We start from the raw sequence: 20260 nt of genomic DNA on the forward strand, positions 1-20260 counted from the left end.
TATAAAAGGGTGGGGAGGGCTCTAGGCATCCCCTTTCTCTATCGCATGAGTTATGTGGAGTGGGTGTACGGGGCATTCCCGACTCGCTGGGATTTTGATTTGAATACACTTTTTCTAGTTAGTATAGTTGTCTGTTACTTCACTTGGAATGCACGGTGCCAGATTACCCTGTGGAAGAAAGTCCTCCCTGTCGAGGTGGTGGTGTACGATATTCTGGGTGAGGTTGGGAAGATTCGGGGTCTTGAGAAGGGCAGGGAGCCTCGAGCGGTCTGGATAAGGGCGTGGAGGAATATCAGACCTGCTTTTGGTGAACTGTCCATCTCTGGGTGAAGAGCTCTTTTCCTATGCTATTTCTTTCACGCCCTGAGCTTTTGTTGGTTAATATCTTCTTTTTTGAAGAAGGGCTGCATGCATAATGGGGGTGGTTTTGTTTCTTGACCTTTGCAGGTTTGATGTCTGGTGTGGTGGTGTGAGTCCTACTAAGATTATTTTTCCCGGTAATGATATGTTTCATGAGGTGAGTTTTGTTTTTGCTGTAAAGGCAGTCTTTATTTGAGAGCAGAACTTGCTATGTATTTTTTTCCCTTTTAATAAACAAAAATTGGGAAGAATGCTCCTTACATTGGTGGTCAGTGGGAAGAATGTCCCTTACATTGGTGGTCAGTGGGAAGAATGTCCCTTACATTGGTGGTCAGTGGGAAGAATGTCCCTTATATTGGTGGTCAGTGGGAAGAATGTCCCTTACATTGGTGGTCAGTGGGAAGAATGCTCCTTACATTGGTGGTCAGTGGGAAGAATGTCCCTTACATTGGTGGTCAGTGGGAAGAATGTTCCTTATATTGGTGGTCAGTGGGAAGAATGTCCCTTACATTGGTGGTCAGTGGGAAGAATTTCCCTTACATTGGTGGTCAGTGGGAAGAATGTCCCTTACATTGGTGGTCAGTGGGTGGTTCCTGTTCCATTCTCTTACTAGTTTGGGGCATCATGTGCAGTAACAATGAGTAGGATCTGGAAATAGTGTTTGGCTTGAGAGACATAGGCAGCTTCTATCTGCAGTTTCTGATACAGCCAGTCTTACCTGGCAGAGACACGGGCACAGTGTAGTTTCTTCTCAGGTTCCTGTCCAGCAGGTGGCAGCGTCCATTAAGGTAGATGTTGTGTCCACACGTTCTCCGCAGGGTGGGCCCACATACCTGGAAGATGGAAGGGACAATAAAGTTTAAATAAACCGTTACAATGTATTGAGGTGACCTCATTTGTAAAAAATGTGGGAATTCATATTTATAGTTTATTTCTGTGAAAACAGTTTTGTTTCCTCTTTCTGGGGCTCTTCCTGTTGCAATGAAAGTGATCCTGTCCCTGGAGGGGGGGTCCTCAGCTATGGGCTACAACACATGACTTCTATGTGGAGACGGCTAGGCGCCCCGAGAAATCCGAGGAACTCTTCGTTCAGGAAGTTGTTTATTTTTGAGGTTTTACACTTTTACTGAATTTTGCAATCTTGTAAAACAGGAAAAAAGGAAACAGGACAATATTTAGAGTGTAAGCTCCCACGTGCGAGGCTTTCCTGCCTCTCTTGTGCTGCTGTGCAAACTGCTGCCTCTATATAAATCCTCTATTATAATAATAATCCATGAAAAAAAAAAAATCTAAAACAGAGAAAGTCTGGACATCCTTTTTGGTAAAGACCGCGCGCTCGCACACAAAAGTTCGGACATCACATGTCAACATTAATTTATTATCTGTGATACAAACAGCTACACTTACAGGGTTCAGAGCCAAGAAGGGGGGGGGGGGGTGCAGGGATGGTCACCTGTCCTGGGTGCAGTGTTTTCATGTTGGGGGGAGGCAGCTGCCTTGGCTGCGGTGTTCCATGTTGGGGGTTAGAGGCAGCTGCCCTGGGTGCAGTGTTTTCATGTTGGGGGGGGGGGGGGAGGCAGCTGCCCTGGGTGCAGTGTTTTCATGTTGAGGGTGGAGAGGCAGCTGCCCTCGGTGCAGTGCTTTCATGTTGGGGGGGGGGCAGCTGCCCTGGGTGCAGTGTTTTCATGTTGAGGGTGGAGAGGCAGCTGCCCTGGGTGCAGTGTTTTCATGTTGGGGGGGGGGAGGCAGCGGCCCTGGGTGCAGTGTTTTCATGTTGGGGGGGTACATAATGTATGCTCATGTGAAATCACACCTAAATGTGCCACATCATGTAATATAGAACTTGGAAAAGGATTCCCCTTGGGGTGGGACTTTTAAGGCACGGATAAATGTATCACTTACAATAGACATATATAGTTAAATATATTTATTGAAAAAACAAGTACAAAATATAGATTAAAAACATATGGCAGGTTGTCTACAATACATAGGGTCAAGAGGCAGAAACAGATACCGCTGTACTGAAGGTATATGCCCAACGCGTTTCAGAGATACAGCAGAGTTCCTTCTTCAGGGGCAACCTTTAAATGGCGGTAGAGTCTGCCGAATGACACTTTAGAATGTATGCCTGCCCATATCGTTAAAAACAAAAGATCTGGAATGCTTTCTGAAAGCATTCCAGATCTTTTGTTTTTAACGATATGGGCAGGCATACATTCTAAAGTGTCATTCGGCAGACTCTACCGCCATTTAAAGGTTGCCCCTGAAGAAGGAACTCTGCTGTATCTCTGAAACGCGTTGGGAATATACCTTCAGTACAGCGGTATCTGTTTCTGCCTCTTGACCCTATGTATTGTAGACAACCTGCCATATGTTTTTAATCTATATTTTGTACTTGTTTTTTCAATAAATGTATTTAACTATATATGTCTATTGTAAGTGATACATTTATCCGTGCCTTAAAAGTCCCACCCCAAGGGGAATCCTTTTCCAAGTTCATGTTGGGGGGGAGGCAGCTGCCCTGGGTGCAGTGTTTTCATGTTGGGGGGGGGGGAGGCAGCGGCCCTGGGTGCAGTGTTTTCATGTTGGGGGGGAGGCAGCTGCCCTGGGTGCAGTGTTTTCATGTTGGGGGGGGGGGGGCAGCTGCCCTGGGTGCAGTGTTTTCATGTTGAGGGTGGAGAGGCAGCTGCCCTGGGTGCAGTGTTTTCATGTTGGGGGGGGGAGGCAGCGGCCCTGGGTGCAGTGTTTTCATGTTGGGGGGTGGGGGGTGGGGGGAGGCAGCTGCCCTGGGTGCAGTGTTTTCATGTTGGGGGGGGCAGTGGCCCTGGGTGCAGTGTTTTCATGTTGGGGGGGAGGCAGCGGCCCTGGGTGCAGTGTTTTCATGTTGGGAGGGAGGCAGCTGCCCTGGGTGCAGTGTTTTCATGTTGGGGGGGGGGGGGCAGCTGCCCTGGGTGCAGTGTTTTCATGTTGAGGGTGGAGAGGCAGCTGCCACTGGGTGCAGTGTTTTCATGTTGAGGGTGGAGAGGCAGCTGCCCTGGGTGCAGTGTTTTCATGTTGGGGGGGAGGAAGCGGCCCTGGGTGCAGTGTTTTCATGTTGGGGGGTGGGGGGGAGGCAGCTGCCCTGGTTGCAGTGTTTTCATGTTGGGGTGGAGAGGCAGCTGCCTTGGGTGCAGTGTTTTCATGTTGGGGGGGGCAGCGGCCCTGGGTGCAGTGTTTTCATGTTGGGGGGGGAGGCAGCGGCCCTGGGTGCAGTGTTTTCATGTTGGGAGGGAGGCAGCTGCCCTGGGTGCAGTGTTTTCATGTTGGGGGGGGGCAGCTGCCCTGGGTGCAGTGTTTTCATGTTGAGGGTGGAGAGGCAGCTGCCACTGGGTGCAGTGTTTTCATGTTGAGGGTGGAGAGGCAGCTGCCCTGGGTGCAGTGTTTTCATGTTGGGGGGGAGGCAGCGGCCCTGGGTGCAGTGTTTTCATGTTGGGGGGTGGGGGGGGAGGCAGCTGCCCTGGTTGCAGTGTTTTCATGTTGGGGGTGGAGAGGCAGCTGCCTTGGGTGCAGTGTTTTCATGTTGGGGGGGGGGGCAGCGGCCCTGGGTGCAGTGTTTTCATGTTGGGGGGGGGCAGCGGCCCTGGGTGCAGTGTTTTCATGTTGGGGGGGAGGCAGCTGCCTTGGGTGCAGTGTTTCCATGTTGGGGGGGGAGGCAGTGGCCCTGGGTGCAGTGTTTTCATGTAGGGTGGGGGAGAAGCAGCTGCCCTGGGTGCAGTGTTTTTATGTAGGGGGGGCAGAAGGAGCAGCTGCCCTGGGCGCAGTGTATTCAAGTGGGGGGGCATAGAAACTGCTCTGGGTGCAATGTTTTTATATGGATGGAGCAGGAGGAGTAGCTACACTGGGAGTAGTGTATTCATGTGGAGGAGGGGGGGGGGGGGGATAGGAGTTGCAGCTACACTTGGGGTGGTGTTTTCACGTGGTGGGGGGGGGGGGGAGCAGGAGTTGCAGCTACACTGGGTGCAGTGTTCGTGTTTTTCATGCCTAAGCAGCTCATGCCATATAAGGGGATGCTAACTGGGCATTTCATATCATGCGAGGGGGTTCAAACTGAAAATTTCATGCCACAAAAGGGGGTTCAAACTGAAAATCTCATGCCACAAAAGGGGGTACAAACTGAACATCTCATGCCATGCAAGGAGGTAAAACCAGGCTTCTCAAGTTAGAGAAGGGGATTCAAACTGGGCATTACAAACCACACAAGAGGGGTACAACCCCGGAATCACATGGTATACCATGAGATACAATCTGTGCACCCCATGCCATGCAAAGAGGGTGAAAATTGTCATAATCTCTTGTGATATAATTTGGGCAAATTTGGCAGCGATTCTGAACATAAAGGCGCAAACGAAGTATGTAATGGTATACATAAGTGGGTGCAGTTTGGCATCTTTGCTTTAGACATTGTATGCCCTTCGTCCCAGAACTGCCAGGTCATAGTGGGAGGAGTTTCTTGGCATAGATAAAGAGAAGTCTAGGATTGTTTTATTAGTCGGAGTATGCAGGGGCAGATCCTCCAGCAAACATAGTAAACAAATGTTGGGGGATACAAATGTTGGGTAAGGCCAGCTGACGTTCCATGAGTCCAGTGACCATGGATCAAAATGTTCGACTTCTGTCAAAGGTCCCCCACCAGAAGGAAGCCCACCATTGCTCCTCAGCCTTTCGGACCTTATATTTAGGTTTTAAGATATGGAATTCAGCTGGGGTTTTTAATAGATCCAGTGAAACTATGGCAGTTGCATCACCCCATCTCTAGAGGAAGAAAGTCTTCATTTTACTAACGAAACTGTAGGAGTCAAGCAATTTTCTGCAGCCAATGAAAGAGGAAGTTCAAGGACCCGTCTACTACAAGTAATACCAAGCAGCTAATAAAGAACAACAATGGGAATAATCGGAGCTCATCCACAGGTTGGATATCGCGTAACCAGAGAATGCAAACAGCTACACATGGGTCATCTTTTAACTTAGGGGCCCATTTATGCTAGATGTGGGTCAGATGGGTAATGGCCCCACCTGCTGTCACATAGACCTGGACAGATTCTATTTGGCTCTCAGCCAATAGACATTTTTTATTTGACCAGTAGTATAGTTTGGGGCTCATGGTCTTTGACCGGGTCACTTTAATGACCCTATCTACAACTGCACACATGGAGATCGCTTTCCATAACCCAGGATTGCCAGGTTTGGCCAATCCTTTATCGACTTCTGAAGAACCCAAGAAAAGAAGGCTTTAAAATCCAAGTCTAAGCTTATAACTGCCCTCTCTGATCCTCACCAAGGCTGTCCTTCCTTACAGCCTCAGTCCATCCTTCCAGTTGGCATTTGTAAAAATGTCCTGAAAATCCACTTCTTCCAACCCACCTATCCACTCTTGCATCTGCCGTGTGTCTGCCCATGGACCTCAGGGGTGCCCCAAAGATTCTGGCCTGCTTGTAGGCAGGTGCAGTTTACTTTCTCCACTGCTAGTGACACTCAACTGCAGCAGCAAAACAGAGGGAGAGGAATTCAGGAGGAAATTGGTTCCTTCATAGTTTCCTGGGTTGCTGGGGGGAACTATATGATTGGATGCTGGCAATGGTGGCCATCTTGGGTCTGATAGAGTCAATTTAAGACCCTGGCTCCCAGGTTTGGCGCACATTTCACGCATGGGCATGTAGGGACAGGTCAACCGTCTGTCAGGGACAGTAAAAGTGGTAGGGAGAGGTTCCAGGTGAGTAGGGAAAGGATAGGGACACACTATCCTTCCTGGGAGCCTCCCTATTTGGGCTCAGACTGGCCAGGTCGCATTCCATCCCTCAAGACAGATGCTGTTGGTGCACCTGAGACCTACTGTTATTCTCTTTGCTACAATATTCTGTGAGTGTGCCAGGTCGGGTTGTCTTTCCACCAGGTAGCTGAGCTTTGTTGGACTTTAACTTCAATACAATTCTGTTTCTGCATCTGGACTCTAAGTGTTTACTGCTGCCGCACCAAGCTGGACCTCCCCCACATGCTTCTTCTATGATAATGACTTACAGATTTTTTTTGCCCCTCTCCAGGTTTGCTGAGAAAACCTCAATAGGTATGTCTTTGTAGGACACATAACTTAGTACATAAGTATATTACTAGGACTACCACTTTAAGGGACTGATAGTCCTGTGACAGTGATGCCTTATTGGTGTTACGTTGTATCGTTTCATTGACTCCTCTTTTTTTATATTGATGAGGGGGTTCACCAATGGCAGCTTTGTCGTTCAGTGAGTTTGTTCTGTTCTGATGCAGGGCGCTCTGTCCATGAAGATATAACTTTTACCTTAAAGCCCTATTCCAGGCAAAACGTTTACAGTATGTTGGGTTTTGGGGGACTGGAGAAGAGTCAGATCCTCCTTCAGGATTTAATGTTGTCCAAGACCTTACCAACCGCTGCCAGCTGGTTCCAGCTCTACACGAAGACCGCCAAAAGCTCATTTAAAGTGACAGCCTGCACCCCAATATGATCTGTAGCCATAGACTGAGACTGAAGGGAAATAACGGCTTCAAGTAAGAGGCTTGAACATTAATGGAAGCTTCATAAATGCTCCATAGAAGCTTACTCTACACACCGCTCATAGGAAGCCAAAACCTTATATACGAGGGATTAGAGAAGGGAATGGAGGTGATCAGTAGCTAAACGTGCACATACATTTTCTAGGTGTGCTTTGTCTCAGTAATCTCCCCGCTGGGGGTCCCAGTAATCTCCCCACTGGGGGTCCCAGTAATCTCCCCACTGGGGGTCCCAGTAATCTCCCCACTGGGTGCCCCAGTAATCTCCCCACTGGGGGTCCCAGTAATCTCCCCACTGGGTGCCCCAGTAATCTCCCCACTGGGTGCCCCAGTAATCTCCCCACTGGGGGTCCCAGTAATCTCCCCACTGGGGGTCCCAGTAATCTCCCCACTGGGGGTCCCAGTAATCTCCCCACTGGGTGCCCCAGTAATCTACCTACACTGGGTGCCCCAGTAATCTCCCCACTGGGGGGTCCCAGTAATCTCCCCACTGGGTGCCCCAGTAATCTCCCCACTGGGTGCCCCAGTAATCTCCCCACTGGGGGTCCCAGTAATGTCCCCCCTGGGTGCCCCAGTAATCTCCCCACTGGGTGCCCCAGTAATCTCCCCACTGGGGGTCCCAGTAATGTCCCCCCTGGGTGCCCCAGTAATCTCCCCACTGGGGGTCCCAGTAATCTCCCCCCTGGGTGCCCCAGTAATCTCCCCACTGGGGGTCCCAGTAATCTACCCACCCACAGATCCCAGAGGAGACCATGTGGGCAGCTATAACCATAGTTACACTACTGATAAGGAGTACAGAGGAGACTCACAATTAATTGAGGTGGATTGTCCTGAGCAGCTACAGCCAGTCCGAGAGACATGTTCATCCCATCTTCCATTCCTGTAATACAAAGAGAGGTGACTCGGTATATATACTATTATATGTTCCTTATAAATATAGATCTGGTATTCCAGGAGGACATGTCCTTAGTCTGCCCCCCCCCCCCCCCACACACCTACATTACATTTACAAACCCTTATCCACTGAGTATTTAGAGATAGATTGAGATGGAGGTCAACTGTAGGTAAGAGGTAGGAAAACTACTGTAGGTCAGAAGGGGAAGGGGGTTGGGGGAATGCACATGAGAAGGGGGATAACTGCACATGAGAAGGAAGACAACTACATATCAGAAGGGGGGCAACTACACATCAGAAGGGGGGCAGCTGCGTAAACTGCCGGTGCTATATAAATACTATATAATAATAATAACTACATATCAGAAGGAGGACAACTGCATATCAGAAGGGGAACAACTGCACATCAGAAGGGGAACAACTGCACATCAGAAGGGGAACAACTGCATATCAGAAGGGGAACAACTGCACATCAGAAGGGGAACAACTGCACATCAGAAGGGGGGCAACTGCATATCAGAAGGGGGGCAACTGCATATCAGAAGGGGAACAACTGCACATCAGAAGGGGAACAACTGAACAACTGCACATCAGAAGGGGGGCAACTGCACATCAGAAGGGGGGCAACTGCACATCAGAAGGGGGGCAACTGCATATCAGAAGGGGGGCAACTGCATATCAGAAGGAGGGCAACTGCATATCAGAAGGGGAACAACTGCACATCAGAAGGAGGACAACTGCACATCAGAAGGGGAACAACTGCACATCAGAAGGGGGCAACTGCATATCAGAAGGGGAACAACTGCATATCAGAAGGGGGCAACTGCATATCAGAAGGGGAACAACTGCACATCAGAAGGGGAACAACTGCATATCAGAAGGGGGCAACTGCATATCAGAAGGGGGGCAACTGCATATCAGAAGGGGAACAACTGCACATCAGAAGGGGAACAACTGAACAACTGCACATCAGAAGGGGGCAACTGCATATCAGAAGGAGGGCAACTGCACATCAGAAGGGGAACAACTGCACATCAGAAGGGGGGCAACTGCATATCAGAAGGGGAACAACTGCACATCAGAAGGGGAACAACTGAACAACTGCACATCAGAAGGGGAAGAACTGCAAATCAGAATGAGGACCGTTGCTTAGAAGGAGGTCCACCACACATCAGAAGGTCAACTGACCATCAGGAGGAGGACACTTGGACATCAGGAGGAGGAAATTTGCAGGCCAGAAAAAGGACAACTGCCTGCTGGTTGCAAGAAGGACAACTGTTGGTCAGAGGGAGGACAACAAAACATGAGAAGGAGGACAACTCTGGTCAAAAGGGGGTCAACTGTACATGAAAAAGAAACATACATAGAAAGAAGGTCAGCTGCAGGTCAGAGGGTAAACTATAGTATATTAGAAGCAAGAAAAAAAAAAGTCAGGAGGCCATCTCTTGATAAATAGGATAAGAAATGCGTCAGCTGCATGTCGGAGGGAGTTCAACTGCACATCAGAAGAAGGAAAATTTACAGGTCAAAGGAGGTCAAAACTATGGCAGAAGAAGATCAACTGGGAGTCAGAGGAAGATCAACTTCAAGTCAAAATGAGTTTAACTACAGGTCAGAAAAACAGTCGCAGTTCAGGAGAAGATCAGCTGCAGGTCAAATGCACAACAGAAGCAGGAGAACTGTAGATCCGAGTGAGGCCATCTACAGGTCAAACCAACATCAACTTTACTTGGAAAGGACAAGGACAGGTCAGAAGGACATAACTGCAGGTCAAATGCAGCTCCTACAACCCCATAGCAAAACAAATGACTCATAGTGACACTAAATGTATTGATTTTATGAATCTTTATAAATAGGTCTCCTAATATGGAGCTTCTACAGAGAAATCTAAATACAATGTTACCAAAGATGGGGGAGCACTGGGAAGTCTTCGGGTCGCAGCGATATAATTGTCCCGTCCCTCGGCCGAGCGGAGCGCTGACTATCACCCTGAAAAGACACAACGGACAGATATCACTTTCCTCATCTGTGATAGGAGTCCCCCTCCAGTATCCCCGGAGTGCCTCTTTATATACCCCCCCCCCTTACATTCATCACCAGATCTCTGAATGTATATATGGTTGTCTGAGAGAATGGAAACACCAATTGTGGGAACCTTAGAGAGGACCTGTCACTCACTCACCATCCATCCAGCTGCACCACCTGATGACCAAAGCTCTGGTCCTCGTTCTTGAAGATAATTGGATGCTCCACGTCAATAAAAAAGGTCCCGGCATAGAAGAAGGCTGTTCAATAACAAACAAACAAAAATAGTTTCAATCCAGATTGTCAGGCCAAGGCAATAATGTGCAAGCTGCATGAGAGCCAGAGGCTCCGGTCCTAGGGGGAGGAGCCAATGATTAAGAGAACAGCACACCCATGAGGAGGAACAGACTGATCATGGAAGAGGACTTGTCATTGGAAGGGTGGATCATAGTGTTGTGATGGCTCCCACCTATCTCTGCTGTATATCCTCAAATAATCCCACTGCCCCCCACCCCCACACTTTTATATATTTTAATAAATAGCTGGCATCGGTGGAGATTTGTAGACACAAAAATTCTCAATGTTAGCGGCTGTAGTTAAAGTTAAAGCCAAACTGAAGATCCAGCCTAAATTTTAACCCCTTCAAGCCTAAGCCATTTTCAGACACTTATTGCTTACAAGCTAAAATCAGTATTTATTTTTTTAGCAGAGACCCTAGAGAATAAAATGGCGGTGGTTGCAATATTTTAGCGGTCTTTTAAATGCAATTTTTTTTGGAAGAAATACACTTTCATGAACTAAAAAAAAACAAAACAGTAAAGTTAGCCCAATTTTTTTGTATAATGTGAAAGATGAATTCACGTTGAGTAAAAAGATACCTAAGGTCACGCTTTAAAATTGCGCACACTCGTGGAATGGCAGCAAACTACGCTACTTAAAAATCTCCGTAGGCTACGCTTTAAAAAATGTTAGCTGTTACCTGCTTGGAGTTACATTGGAGGTCTAGTGCTAGAATTATTGCTCGCATTCGAATGATCGTGGCGATACCTCACATGTGTGGTTTGAACACCGTTTACATTTGCGGGCGCGACTTACGTATGCGTTCGTTTCTGCACGCGAGCACAGAGGGATGGGGCACATTTCATTTTATTTTTTTTATTATTTATTTGATTTGTTATTTTTTATTTTTCCACTGTCCTTTAAAAAAAAATTCTGATCACTTTTATTGCTGTGAGAAGCAATGTAAACATCCCTTGTGACAGTAATAGCAGTGACAGGTACTCTATATGGAGGGATCGGGAGGAATGTGACAGTAATAGGAGTGACAGGTACTCTTTATGGAGAGATCGGGGGGAATGTGACAGTAATAGCAGTGACAGGTACTCTTTATGGAGGGATCGGGGGGGAATGTGACAGTAATAGGAGTGACAGGTACTCTTTATGGAGGGATCGGGGGGAATGTGACAGTAATAGGAGTGACAGGTACTCTTTATGGAGGGATCGGGGGGGAATGTGACAGTAATAGGAGTGACAGGTACTCTTTATGGAGGGATCGGGAGGAATGTGACAGTAATAGGCAGTGACAGGTACTCTTTATGGAGAGATCGGGGGGAATGTGACAGTAATAGGAGTGACAGGTACTCTTTATGGAGGGATCGGGGGGGAATGTGACAGTAATAGGAGTGACAGGTACTCTTTATGGAGGGATCGGGAGGAATGTGACAGTAATAGGAGTGACAGGTACTCTTTATGGAGGGATCGGGGGGGAATGTGACAGTAATAGGAGTGACAGGTACTCTTTATGGAGGGATCGGGAGGAATGTGACAGTAATAGGAGTGACAGGTACTCTTTATGGAGGGATCGGGGGGGATGTGACAGTAATAGGAGTGACAGGTACTCTTTATGGAGGGATCGGGGGGAATGTGACAGTAATAGCAGTGACAGGTACTCTTTATGGAGGGATCGGGAGGAATGTGACAGTAATAGGAGTGACAGGTACTCTTTATGGAGGGATCGGGAGGAATGTGACAGTAATAGGAGTGACAGGTACTCTTTATGGAGGGATCGGGGGGAATGTGACAGTAATAGCAATGACAGGTACTCTTTATGGAGGGATCGGGGGGAATGTGACAGTAATAGGCAGTGACAGGTACTCTTTATGGAGAGATCGGGGGGAATGTGACAGTAATAGGAGTGACAGGTACTCTTTATGGAGGGATCGGGAGGAATGTGACAGTAATAGGAGTGACAGGTACTCTTTATGGAGGGATCGGGGGGGATGTGACAGTAATAGGAGTGACAGGTACTCTTTATGGAGGGATCGGGGGGAATGTGACAGTAATAGGAGTGACAGGTACTCTTTATGGAGGGATCGGGGGGGATGTGACAGTAATAGGAGTGACAGGTACTCTTTATGGAGGGATCGGGGGGGAATGTGACAGTAATAGGAGTGACAGGTACTCTTTATGGAGGGATCGGGAGGAATGTGACAGTAATAGGAGTGACAGGTACTCTTTATGGAGGGATCGGGGGGGATGTGACAGTAATAGGAGTGACAGGTACTCTTTATGGAGGGATCGGGGGGAATGTGACAGTAATAGGAGTGACAGGTACTCTTTATGGAGGGATCGGGGGAATGTGACAGTAATAGCAGTGACAGGTACTCTTTATGGAGGGATCGGGGGGAATGTGACAGTAATAGGAGTGACAGGTACTCTTTATGGAGGGATCGGGAGGAATGTGACAGTAATAGCAGTGACAGTTACTCTTTATGGAGGGATCGGGGGGAATGTGACAGTAATAGCAGTGACAGGTACTCTTTATGGAGGGATCGGGGGGAATGTGACAGTAATAGGAGTGACATGTACTCTTTATGGAGGGATCGGGGGGAATGTGACAGTAATAGCAGTGACAGGTACTCTTTATGGAGGGATCGGGGGGAATGTGACAGTAATAGGAGTGACAGGTACTCTTTATGGAGGGATCGGGGGGAATGTGACAGTAATAGGAGTGACAGGTACTCTTTATGGAGGGATCGGGGGGAAAGTGACAGTAATAGGAGTGACAGGTACTCTTTATGGAGGGATCGGGGGGAATGTGACAGTAATAGGAGTGACAGGTACTCTTTATGGAGGGATCGGGGGGAATGTGACAGCAATAGCAGTGACAGGTACTCTTTATGGAGGGATCGGGGGGAATGTGACAGTAATAGCAGTGACAGGTACTCTTTATGGAGGGATCGGGGGGAATGTGACAGTAATAGGAGTGACATGTACTCTTTATGGAGGGATCGGGGGGAATGTGACAGTAATAGCAGTGACAGGTACTCTTTATGGAGGGATCGGGGGGAATGTGACAGTAATAGCAGTGACAGGTACTCTTTATGGAGGGATCGGGGGGAATGTGACAGTAATAGGAGTGACAGGTACTCTTTATGGAGGGATCGGGGGGAATGTGACAGTAATAGCAGTGACAGGTACTCTTTATGGAGGGATCGGGGGGAATGTGACAGTAATAGGAGTGACATGTACTCTTTATGGAGGGATCGGGGGGAATGTGACAGTAATAGCAGTGACAGGTACTCTTTATGGAGGGATCGGGAGGAATGTGACAGTAATAGGAGTGACAGGTACTCTTTATGGAGGGATCGGGGGGAATGTGACAGTAATAGGAGTGACAGGTACTCTTTATGAAGGGATCGGGGGGAATGTGACAGTAATAGCAGTGACAGTTACTCTTTATGGAGGGATCGGGGGGAATGTGACAGTAATAGCAGTGACAGTTACTCTTTATGGAGGGATCGGGAGGAATGTGACAGTAATAGGAGTGACAGGTACTCTTTATGGAGGGATCGGGGGGAATGTGACAGTAATAGGCAGTGACAGGTACTCTTTATGGAGGGATCGGGGGGAATGTGACAGTAATAGGAGTGACAGGTACTCTTTATGGAGGGATCGGGGGGATGTGACAGTAATAGGAGTGACAGGTACTCTTTATGGAGGGATCGGGGGGAATGTGACAGTAATAGGAGTGACAGGTACTCTTTATGGAGGGATCGGGGGGAATGTGACAGTAATAGCAGTGACAGGTACTCTTTATGGAGGGATCGGGGGGAATGTGACAGTAATAGGCAGTGACAGGTACTCTTTATGGAGGGATCGGGGGGAATGTGACAGTAATAGGAGTGACAGGTACTCTTTATGGAGGGATCGGGGGGATGTGACAGTAATAGGAGTGACAGGTACTCTTTATGGAGGGATCGGGGGGAATGTGACAGTAATAGCAGTGACAGGTACTCTTTATGGAGGGATCGGGGGGAATGTGACAGTAATAGGCAGTGACAGGTACTCTTTATGGAGGGATCGGGGGGAATGTGACAGTAATAGGAGTGACAGGTACTCTTTATGGAGGGATCGGGGGGATGTGACAGTAATAGGAGTGACAGGTACTCTTTATGGAGGGATCGGGGGGAATGTGACAGTAATATGCAGTGACAGGTACTCTTTATGGAGGGATCGGGGGGAATGTGACAGTAATAGGAGTGACAGGTACACTTTATGGAGGGATCGGGGGGAATGTGACAGTAATAGGAGTGACAGGTACTCTTTATGGAGGAATCGGGAGGAATGTGACAGTAATAGGAGTGACAGGTACTCTTTATGGAGGGATCGGGAGGAATGTGACAGTAATAGCAGTGACAGGTACTCTTTATGGAGGGATCGGGGGGAATGTGACAGTAATAGGAGTGACAGGTACTCTTTATGGAGGAATCGGGGGGATGTGACAGTAATAGGAGTGACAGGTACTCTTTATGGAGGGATCGGGAGGAATGTGACAGTAATAGCAGTGACAGGTACTCTTTATGGAGGAATCGGGGGGATGTGACAGTAATAGGAGTGACAGGTACTCTTTATGGAGGGATCGGGGGGAATGTGACAGTAATAGGAGTGACAGGTACTCTTTATGGAGGGATCGGGGGGAATGTGACAGTAATAGGCAGTGACAGGTACTCTTTATGGAGGGATCGGGAGGAATGTGACAGTAATAGGAGTGACAGGTACTCTTTATGGAGGGATCGGGGGGAATGTGACAGTAATAGCAGTGACAGGTACTCTTTATGGAGGGATCGGGGGGAATGTGACAGTAATAGGAGTGACAGGTACTCTTTATGGAGGGATCGGGGGGATGTGACAGTAATAGCAGTGACAGGTACTCTTTATGGAGGGATCGGGGGAATGTGACAGTAATAGGCAGTGACAGGTACTCTTTATGGAGGGATCGGGGGGAATGTGACAGTAATAGGAGTGACAGGTACTCTTTATGGAGGGATCGGGGGGATGTGACAGTAATAGCAGTGACAGGTACTCTTTATGGAGGGATCGGGGGGAATGTGACAGTAATAGCAGTGACAGGTACTCTTTATGGAGGGATCGGGGGGAATGTGACAGTAATAGGAGTGACAGATACTCTTTATGGAGGGATCGGGGGGAATGTGACAGTAATAGGAGTGACAGGTACTCTTTATGGAGGGATCGGGAGGAATGTGACAGTAATAGGAGTGACAGGTACTCTTTATGGAGGGATCGGGGGGGATGTGACAGTAATAGGAGTGACAGGTACTCTTTATGGAGGGATCGGGGGGAATGTGACAGTAATAGCAGTGACAGGTACTCTTTATGGAGGGATCGGGAGGAATGTGACAGTAATAGGAGTGACAGGTACTCTTTATGGAGGGATCGGGGGGAATGTGACAGTAATAGGAGTGACAGGTACTCTTTATGGAGGGATCGGGGGGAATGTGACAGTAATAGGAGTGACAGGTACTCTTTATGGAGGGATCGGGGGGAATGTGACAGTAATAGGAGTGACAGGTACTCTATATGGAGGGATCGGGAGGAATGTGACAGTATTAGGCAGTGACAGGTACTCTTTATGGAGGGATCGGGGGGATGTGACTGTAATAGCAGTGACAGGTACTCTTTATGGAGGGATCGGGAGGAATGTGACAGTAATAGCAGTGACAGGTACTCTTTATGGAGGGATCGGGGGGAATGTGACAGTAATAGCAGTGACAGGTACTCTTTATGGAGGGATCGGGGGGAATGTGACAGTAATAGGAGTGACAGGTACTCTTTATGGAGGGATCGGGGGGAATGTGACAGTAATAGCAGTGACAGGTACACTTTATGGAGGGATCGGGGGGAATATGACAGTAATAGGCAGTGACAGGTACTCTTTATGGAGGGATCGGGAGGAATGTGACAGTAATAGGAGTGACAGGTACTCTTTATGGAGGGATCGGGGGGAATGTGACAGTAATAGGAGTGACAGGTACTCTTTATGGAGGGATCGGGGGGAATGTGACAGTAATAGGCACTGACAGGTACTCTTTATGGAGGGATCGGGGGGATGTGACAGTAATAGCAGTGACAGGTACTCTTTATGGAGGGATCGGGGGGATGTGACAGTAATAGGCACTGACAGGTACTCTTTATGGAGGGATCGGGGGGAATGTGACAGTAATAGCAGTGACAGGTACTCTTTATGGAGGGATCGGGGGGATGTGACAGTAATAGGAGTGACAGGTACTCTTTATGGAGGGATCGGGGGGAATGTGACAGTAATAGGAGTGACAGGTACTCTTTATGGAGGGATCGGGAGGAATGTGACAGTAATAGCAGTGACAGGTACTCTTTATGGAGGGATCGGGGGGGATGTGACAGTAATAGCAGTGACAGGTACTCTTTATGGAGGGATCGGGGGGATGTGACAGTAATAGGAGTGACAGGTACTCTTTATGGAGGGATCGGGGGGAATGTGACAGTAATAGGAGTGACAGGTACTCTTTATGGAGGGATCGGGGGGAATGTGACAGTAATAGGAGTGACAGGTACTCTTTATGGAGGGATCGGGGGGGATGTGACAGTAATAGCAGTGACAGGTACTCTTTATGGAGGGATCGGGGGGAATGTGACAGTAATAGGAGTGACAGGTACTCTTTATGGAGGGATCGGGGGGAATGTGACAGTAATAGGCAGGGACAGGTACTCTTTATGGAGGGATCGGGGGGAATGTGACAGTAATAGGAGTGACAGGTACTCTTTATGGAGGGATCGGGGGGGATGTGACAGTAATAGCAGTGACAGGTACTCTTTATGGAGGGATCGGGGGGAATGTGACAGTAATAGGAGTGACAGGTACTCTTTATGGAGGGATCGGGGGGAATGTGACAGTAATAGGAGTGACAGGTACTCTTTATGGAGGGATCGGGGGGGAATGTGACAGTAATAGGAGTGACAGGTACTCTTTATGGAGGGATCGGGGGGAATGTGACAGTAATAGGCAGTGACAGGTACTCTTTATGGAGGGATCGGAGGGAATGTGACAGTAATAGGAGTGACAGGTACTCTTTATGGAGGGATCGGGGGGGAATGTGACAGTAATAGGAGTGACAGGTACTCTTTATGGAGGGATCGGGGGGGAATGTGACAGTAATAGCAGTGACAGGTACTCTTTATGGAGGGATCGGGGGTCTAAAAGACACCAAACCCCTCCTTTGCACTTAAAAGTAGTGATCAACCAATATAGTTTTTTTTATTGCCGATACCGATATTTTGGTCATTGCATATCGGTATCGACCGTTATTTTCAGACATCTAAAAAAAAAATTGTATTTATTTTTTTTTCACAGGTACTCTGGTGGTGGGATCTGGGGGTCTAAAAGACCCCAAACCCCTCCTCTGCACTTAAAAGCATTCAAAACGCCAAGTAACGCTTTGGTAATGTCAGCGTGTCTGGGGGATATCTGTGTTCTTGGGGGATCTCCGTGTGTCTGGGTGACATTGGTGTTCTTGGGGGAGGTCAGCCTTTCTGGGGGACATTGGTGTTCTTGGGGGAGGTCAGCGTGTCTGGGGGACATTGGTGTTCTTGGGGGAGCTCAGCCTTTCTGGGGGACATTGGTGTTCTTGGGGGAGGTCAGTGTGTCTTGGGGACATTGGTGTTCTTGGGGGAGGTTAGTGTCTGGTTGATGTCATTATTTTGGGGGATATTGGGGAGGTCAGTGTGTCTGGGTGACATTGGTGTTATTGGGGGAGGTCAGTGTGTCTGGGGGAGGTCAGTGTGTCTGGGGGCCATAGGTTTTCTTGTGGGAGCTCAGCCTTTCTGGGGGACATTGGTGTTCTTGGGGGAGGTCAGTGTGTCTGGGGGACATTGGTGTTCTTGGGGGAGGTCAGCGTGTCTGGGGGACATTGGTGTTCTTGGGGGAGGTCAGTGTGTCTGGGGGACATTGGTGTTCTTGGGGGAGGTCAGTGTGTCTTGGGGACATTGGTGTTCTTGGGGGAGGTCAGTGTGTCTTGGGGACATTGGTGTTCTTTGGGGATGTCAGCATGTCTCAGGGCACATTCAATGTTCTTGGGGGATCTCTGTGTGTCTGGGGGACATCTGTGTTTATGGGGGAGGTCAGTGTGTCTGGGGGACATTGGTGTTCTTGGGGGAGGTTGGTGTCTTGCTGATGTCATTATTTTTGGGGGATATTGGGGTGTCCAGAAGAAATCGTTGTTCTTAGGGGAGGTCAGTGTGTCTGGGGGACATCAGTGTTCCTGGAGGGAGGACAGTGTGTCTTGGGGACACTGGTGTTCTTGACGGAGGTCAGTGTGTCTGGGGGACATCAATGTTCTTGGGGGGTGTCAATGTGGCTGGGGGACATCAGTGTTCTTAGGGTATCTCAGTGTGTCTGGGGGACATCAGTGTGTCTGGGGGACATTGGTGTTCTTGGGGGAGGTCAGTGTGTCTGGGGGAGGTCAGTGTGTCTGGGGGACATTGGTGTTCTTGGGGGAAGTCAGTGTGTCTGGGGGACATTGGTGTTCTTGGGGGAAGTCAGTGTGTCTGGGGGACATTGGTGTTCTTGGGGGAGGTCAGTGTGTCTGGGGGACATTGGTGTTCTTTGGGGAGGTCAGTGTGTCTGGGGGACATTGGTGTTCTTGGGGGAGGTCAGTGTGTCTGGGGGACATTGGTGTTCTTGGGGGAAGTCAGTGTGTCTGGGGGACATTGGTGTTCTTGGGGGAGGTCAGTGTGTCTGGGGGACATTGGTGTTCTTTGGGGAGGTCAGTGTGTCTGGGGGACATTGGTGTTCTTGGGGGAGGTCAGCCTTTCTGGGGGACATTGGTGTTCTTGGGGGAAGTCAGTGTGTCTGGGGGACATTGGTGTTCTTGGGGGAGGTCAGTGTGTCTGGGGGACATTGGTGTTCTTTGGGGAGGTCAGTGTGTCTGGGGGACATTGGTGTTCTTTGGGGAGGTCAGTGTGTCTGGGGGACATTGGTGTTCTTGGGGGAGGTCAGTGTGTCTGGGGGACATTGGTGTTCTTTGGGGAGGTCAGTGTGTCTGGGGGAAATCCGTGTTCTCGGGGATGTCAATTTGGCTGGGGGATATCGGTGTTCTTGGGGGAGGTTAGTGTTTCTCGGGGACATTGGTGTTCTTGGAGGATATCGGTGTGTCTGGGGGACATCGGTGTTCTTCTCGGGGGATGTTAATGTGACTGGGGGACATCAATGTTCTTTGGGAGGTCAGTGTGTTTCTGAGACATAATATTTCCTTGGGGATATTGGCGTGTCTAGATGACATCAATGTTTTTTGGGGGGTGTTGGTGTGTCTGGGTGACATCATTGTTCTTGGGAGGAACTGTTATTGGGTGATAATTGTGACAGACCCAAACAGGACAGGGGCTTTTGGAAGGGACTGCAGGGTGGCCTTTTGCCTACTGTCTATGGGCCCTGGCTTTTCAGGGAACACTACTCTTGGGGAGGTGTGTGCCTGGGGGAACCCTTGGAGTGGTCTTGCTTCAAATTTAAGTCCATGTCTCCCCACAACACACAGTCTCTGGGAATTGGAGGACCCAGATACATGCACTATATTACCAAAAGTATTGGTACACCTGCACATGAACTTTAATGGCATCCCAGTCTTACTCATTCCTGGCCTCAAACATTCCCATAGACACTCCTAAACCTTGTGGACAGCCTTCCCAGAAGAGTTGACGCTGTTATAGCTGCAAAGGGTGGGCCAACCCAATATTAAACCCTACAGACTAAGACTGGGATGTCATTTAAGTTCATGTGTGTTTAAAGGCAGGCGTCCTAATACTTTTGGTAATATAGTGTATTTGGGGCCTCTATGCCCAAACCAGCAATGACTGCCTTAGACTGTGATATTCAGAGCAGATGTTAATATGATCAGCTCAAACCAGCCTGATACTGGGGTCTCCTGCTATAGTCTGTTTATTAAGGTGTTATGTGTCTTTCTGTTAAAGTGGTAGTAAACTGCTAAAAAAAAAAAATAACCTGCAAGACAATAGCATAATATGCCAGTATGCATCACATACTAGTACATTATGAAATACTTTCCTTGGAATGAAGCCCCCGAAGCGG

The 20260-nt window shown here is 48.7% G+C and overlaps 1 protein-coding gene across 1 annotated transcript in view; it reads right to left on the reverse strand.

The window, feature by feature from the left end:
* LOC309557763 (uncharacterized protein) overlaps nucleotides 1-20260 on the reverse strand; it is a 228439-nt gene that overhangs the window by 90507 nt on the left and 117672 nt on the right. The window contains exons 31-34 of the mRNA XM_082260528.1: nucleotides 9998-10100; nucleotides 9719-9804; nucleotides 7731-7801; nucleotides 1079-1193 (exon numbers count right to left, since the gene is read on the reverse strand). Coding sequence (XP_082116654.1) covers nucleotides 1079-1193; nucleotides 7731-7801; nucleotides 9719-9804; nucleotides 9998-10100 — 375 coding nt within the window. The remainder of the gene's footprint in view (nucleotides 1-1078; nucleotides 1194-7730; nucleotides 7802-9718; nucleotides 9805-9997; nucleotides 10101-20260) is intronic.

The sequence above is a fragment of the Pelophylax lessonae genome (genome assembly GCF_965119305.1).
Source record: "Pelophylax lessonae genome assembly, chromosome: 6".
NCBI classification, from domain to species: domain Eukaryota; kingdom Metazoa; phylum Chordata; class Amphibia; order Anura; family Ranidae; genus Pelophylax; species Pelophylax lessonae.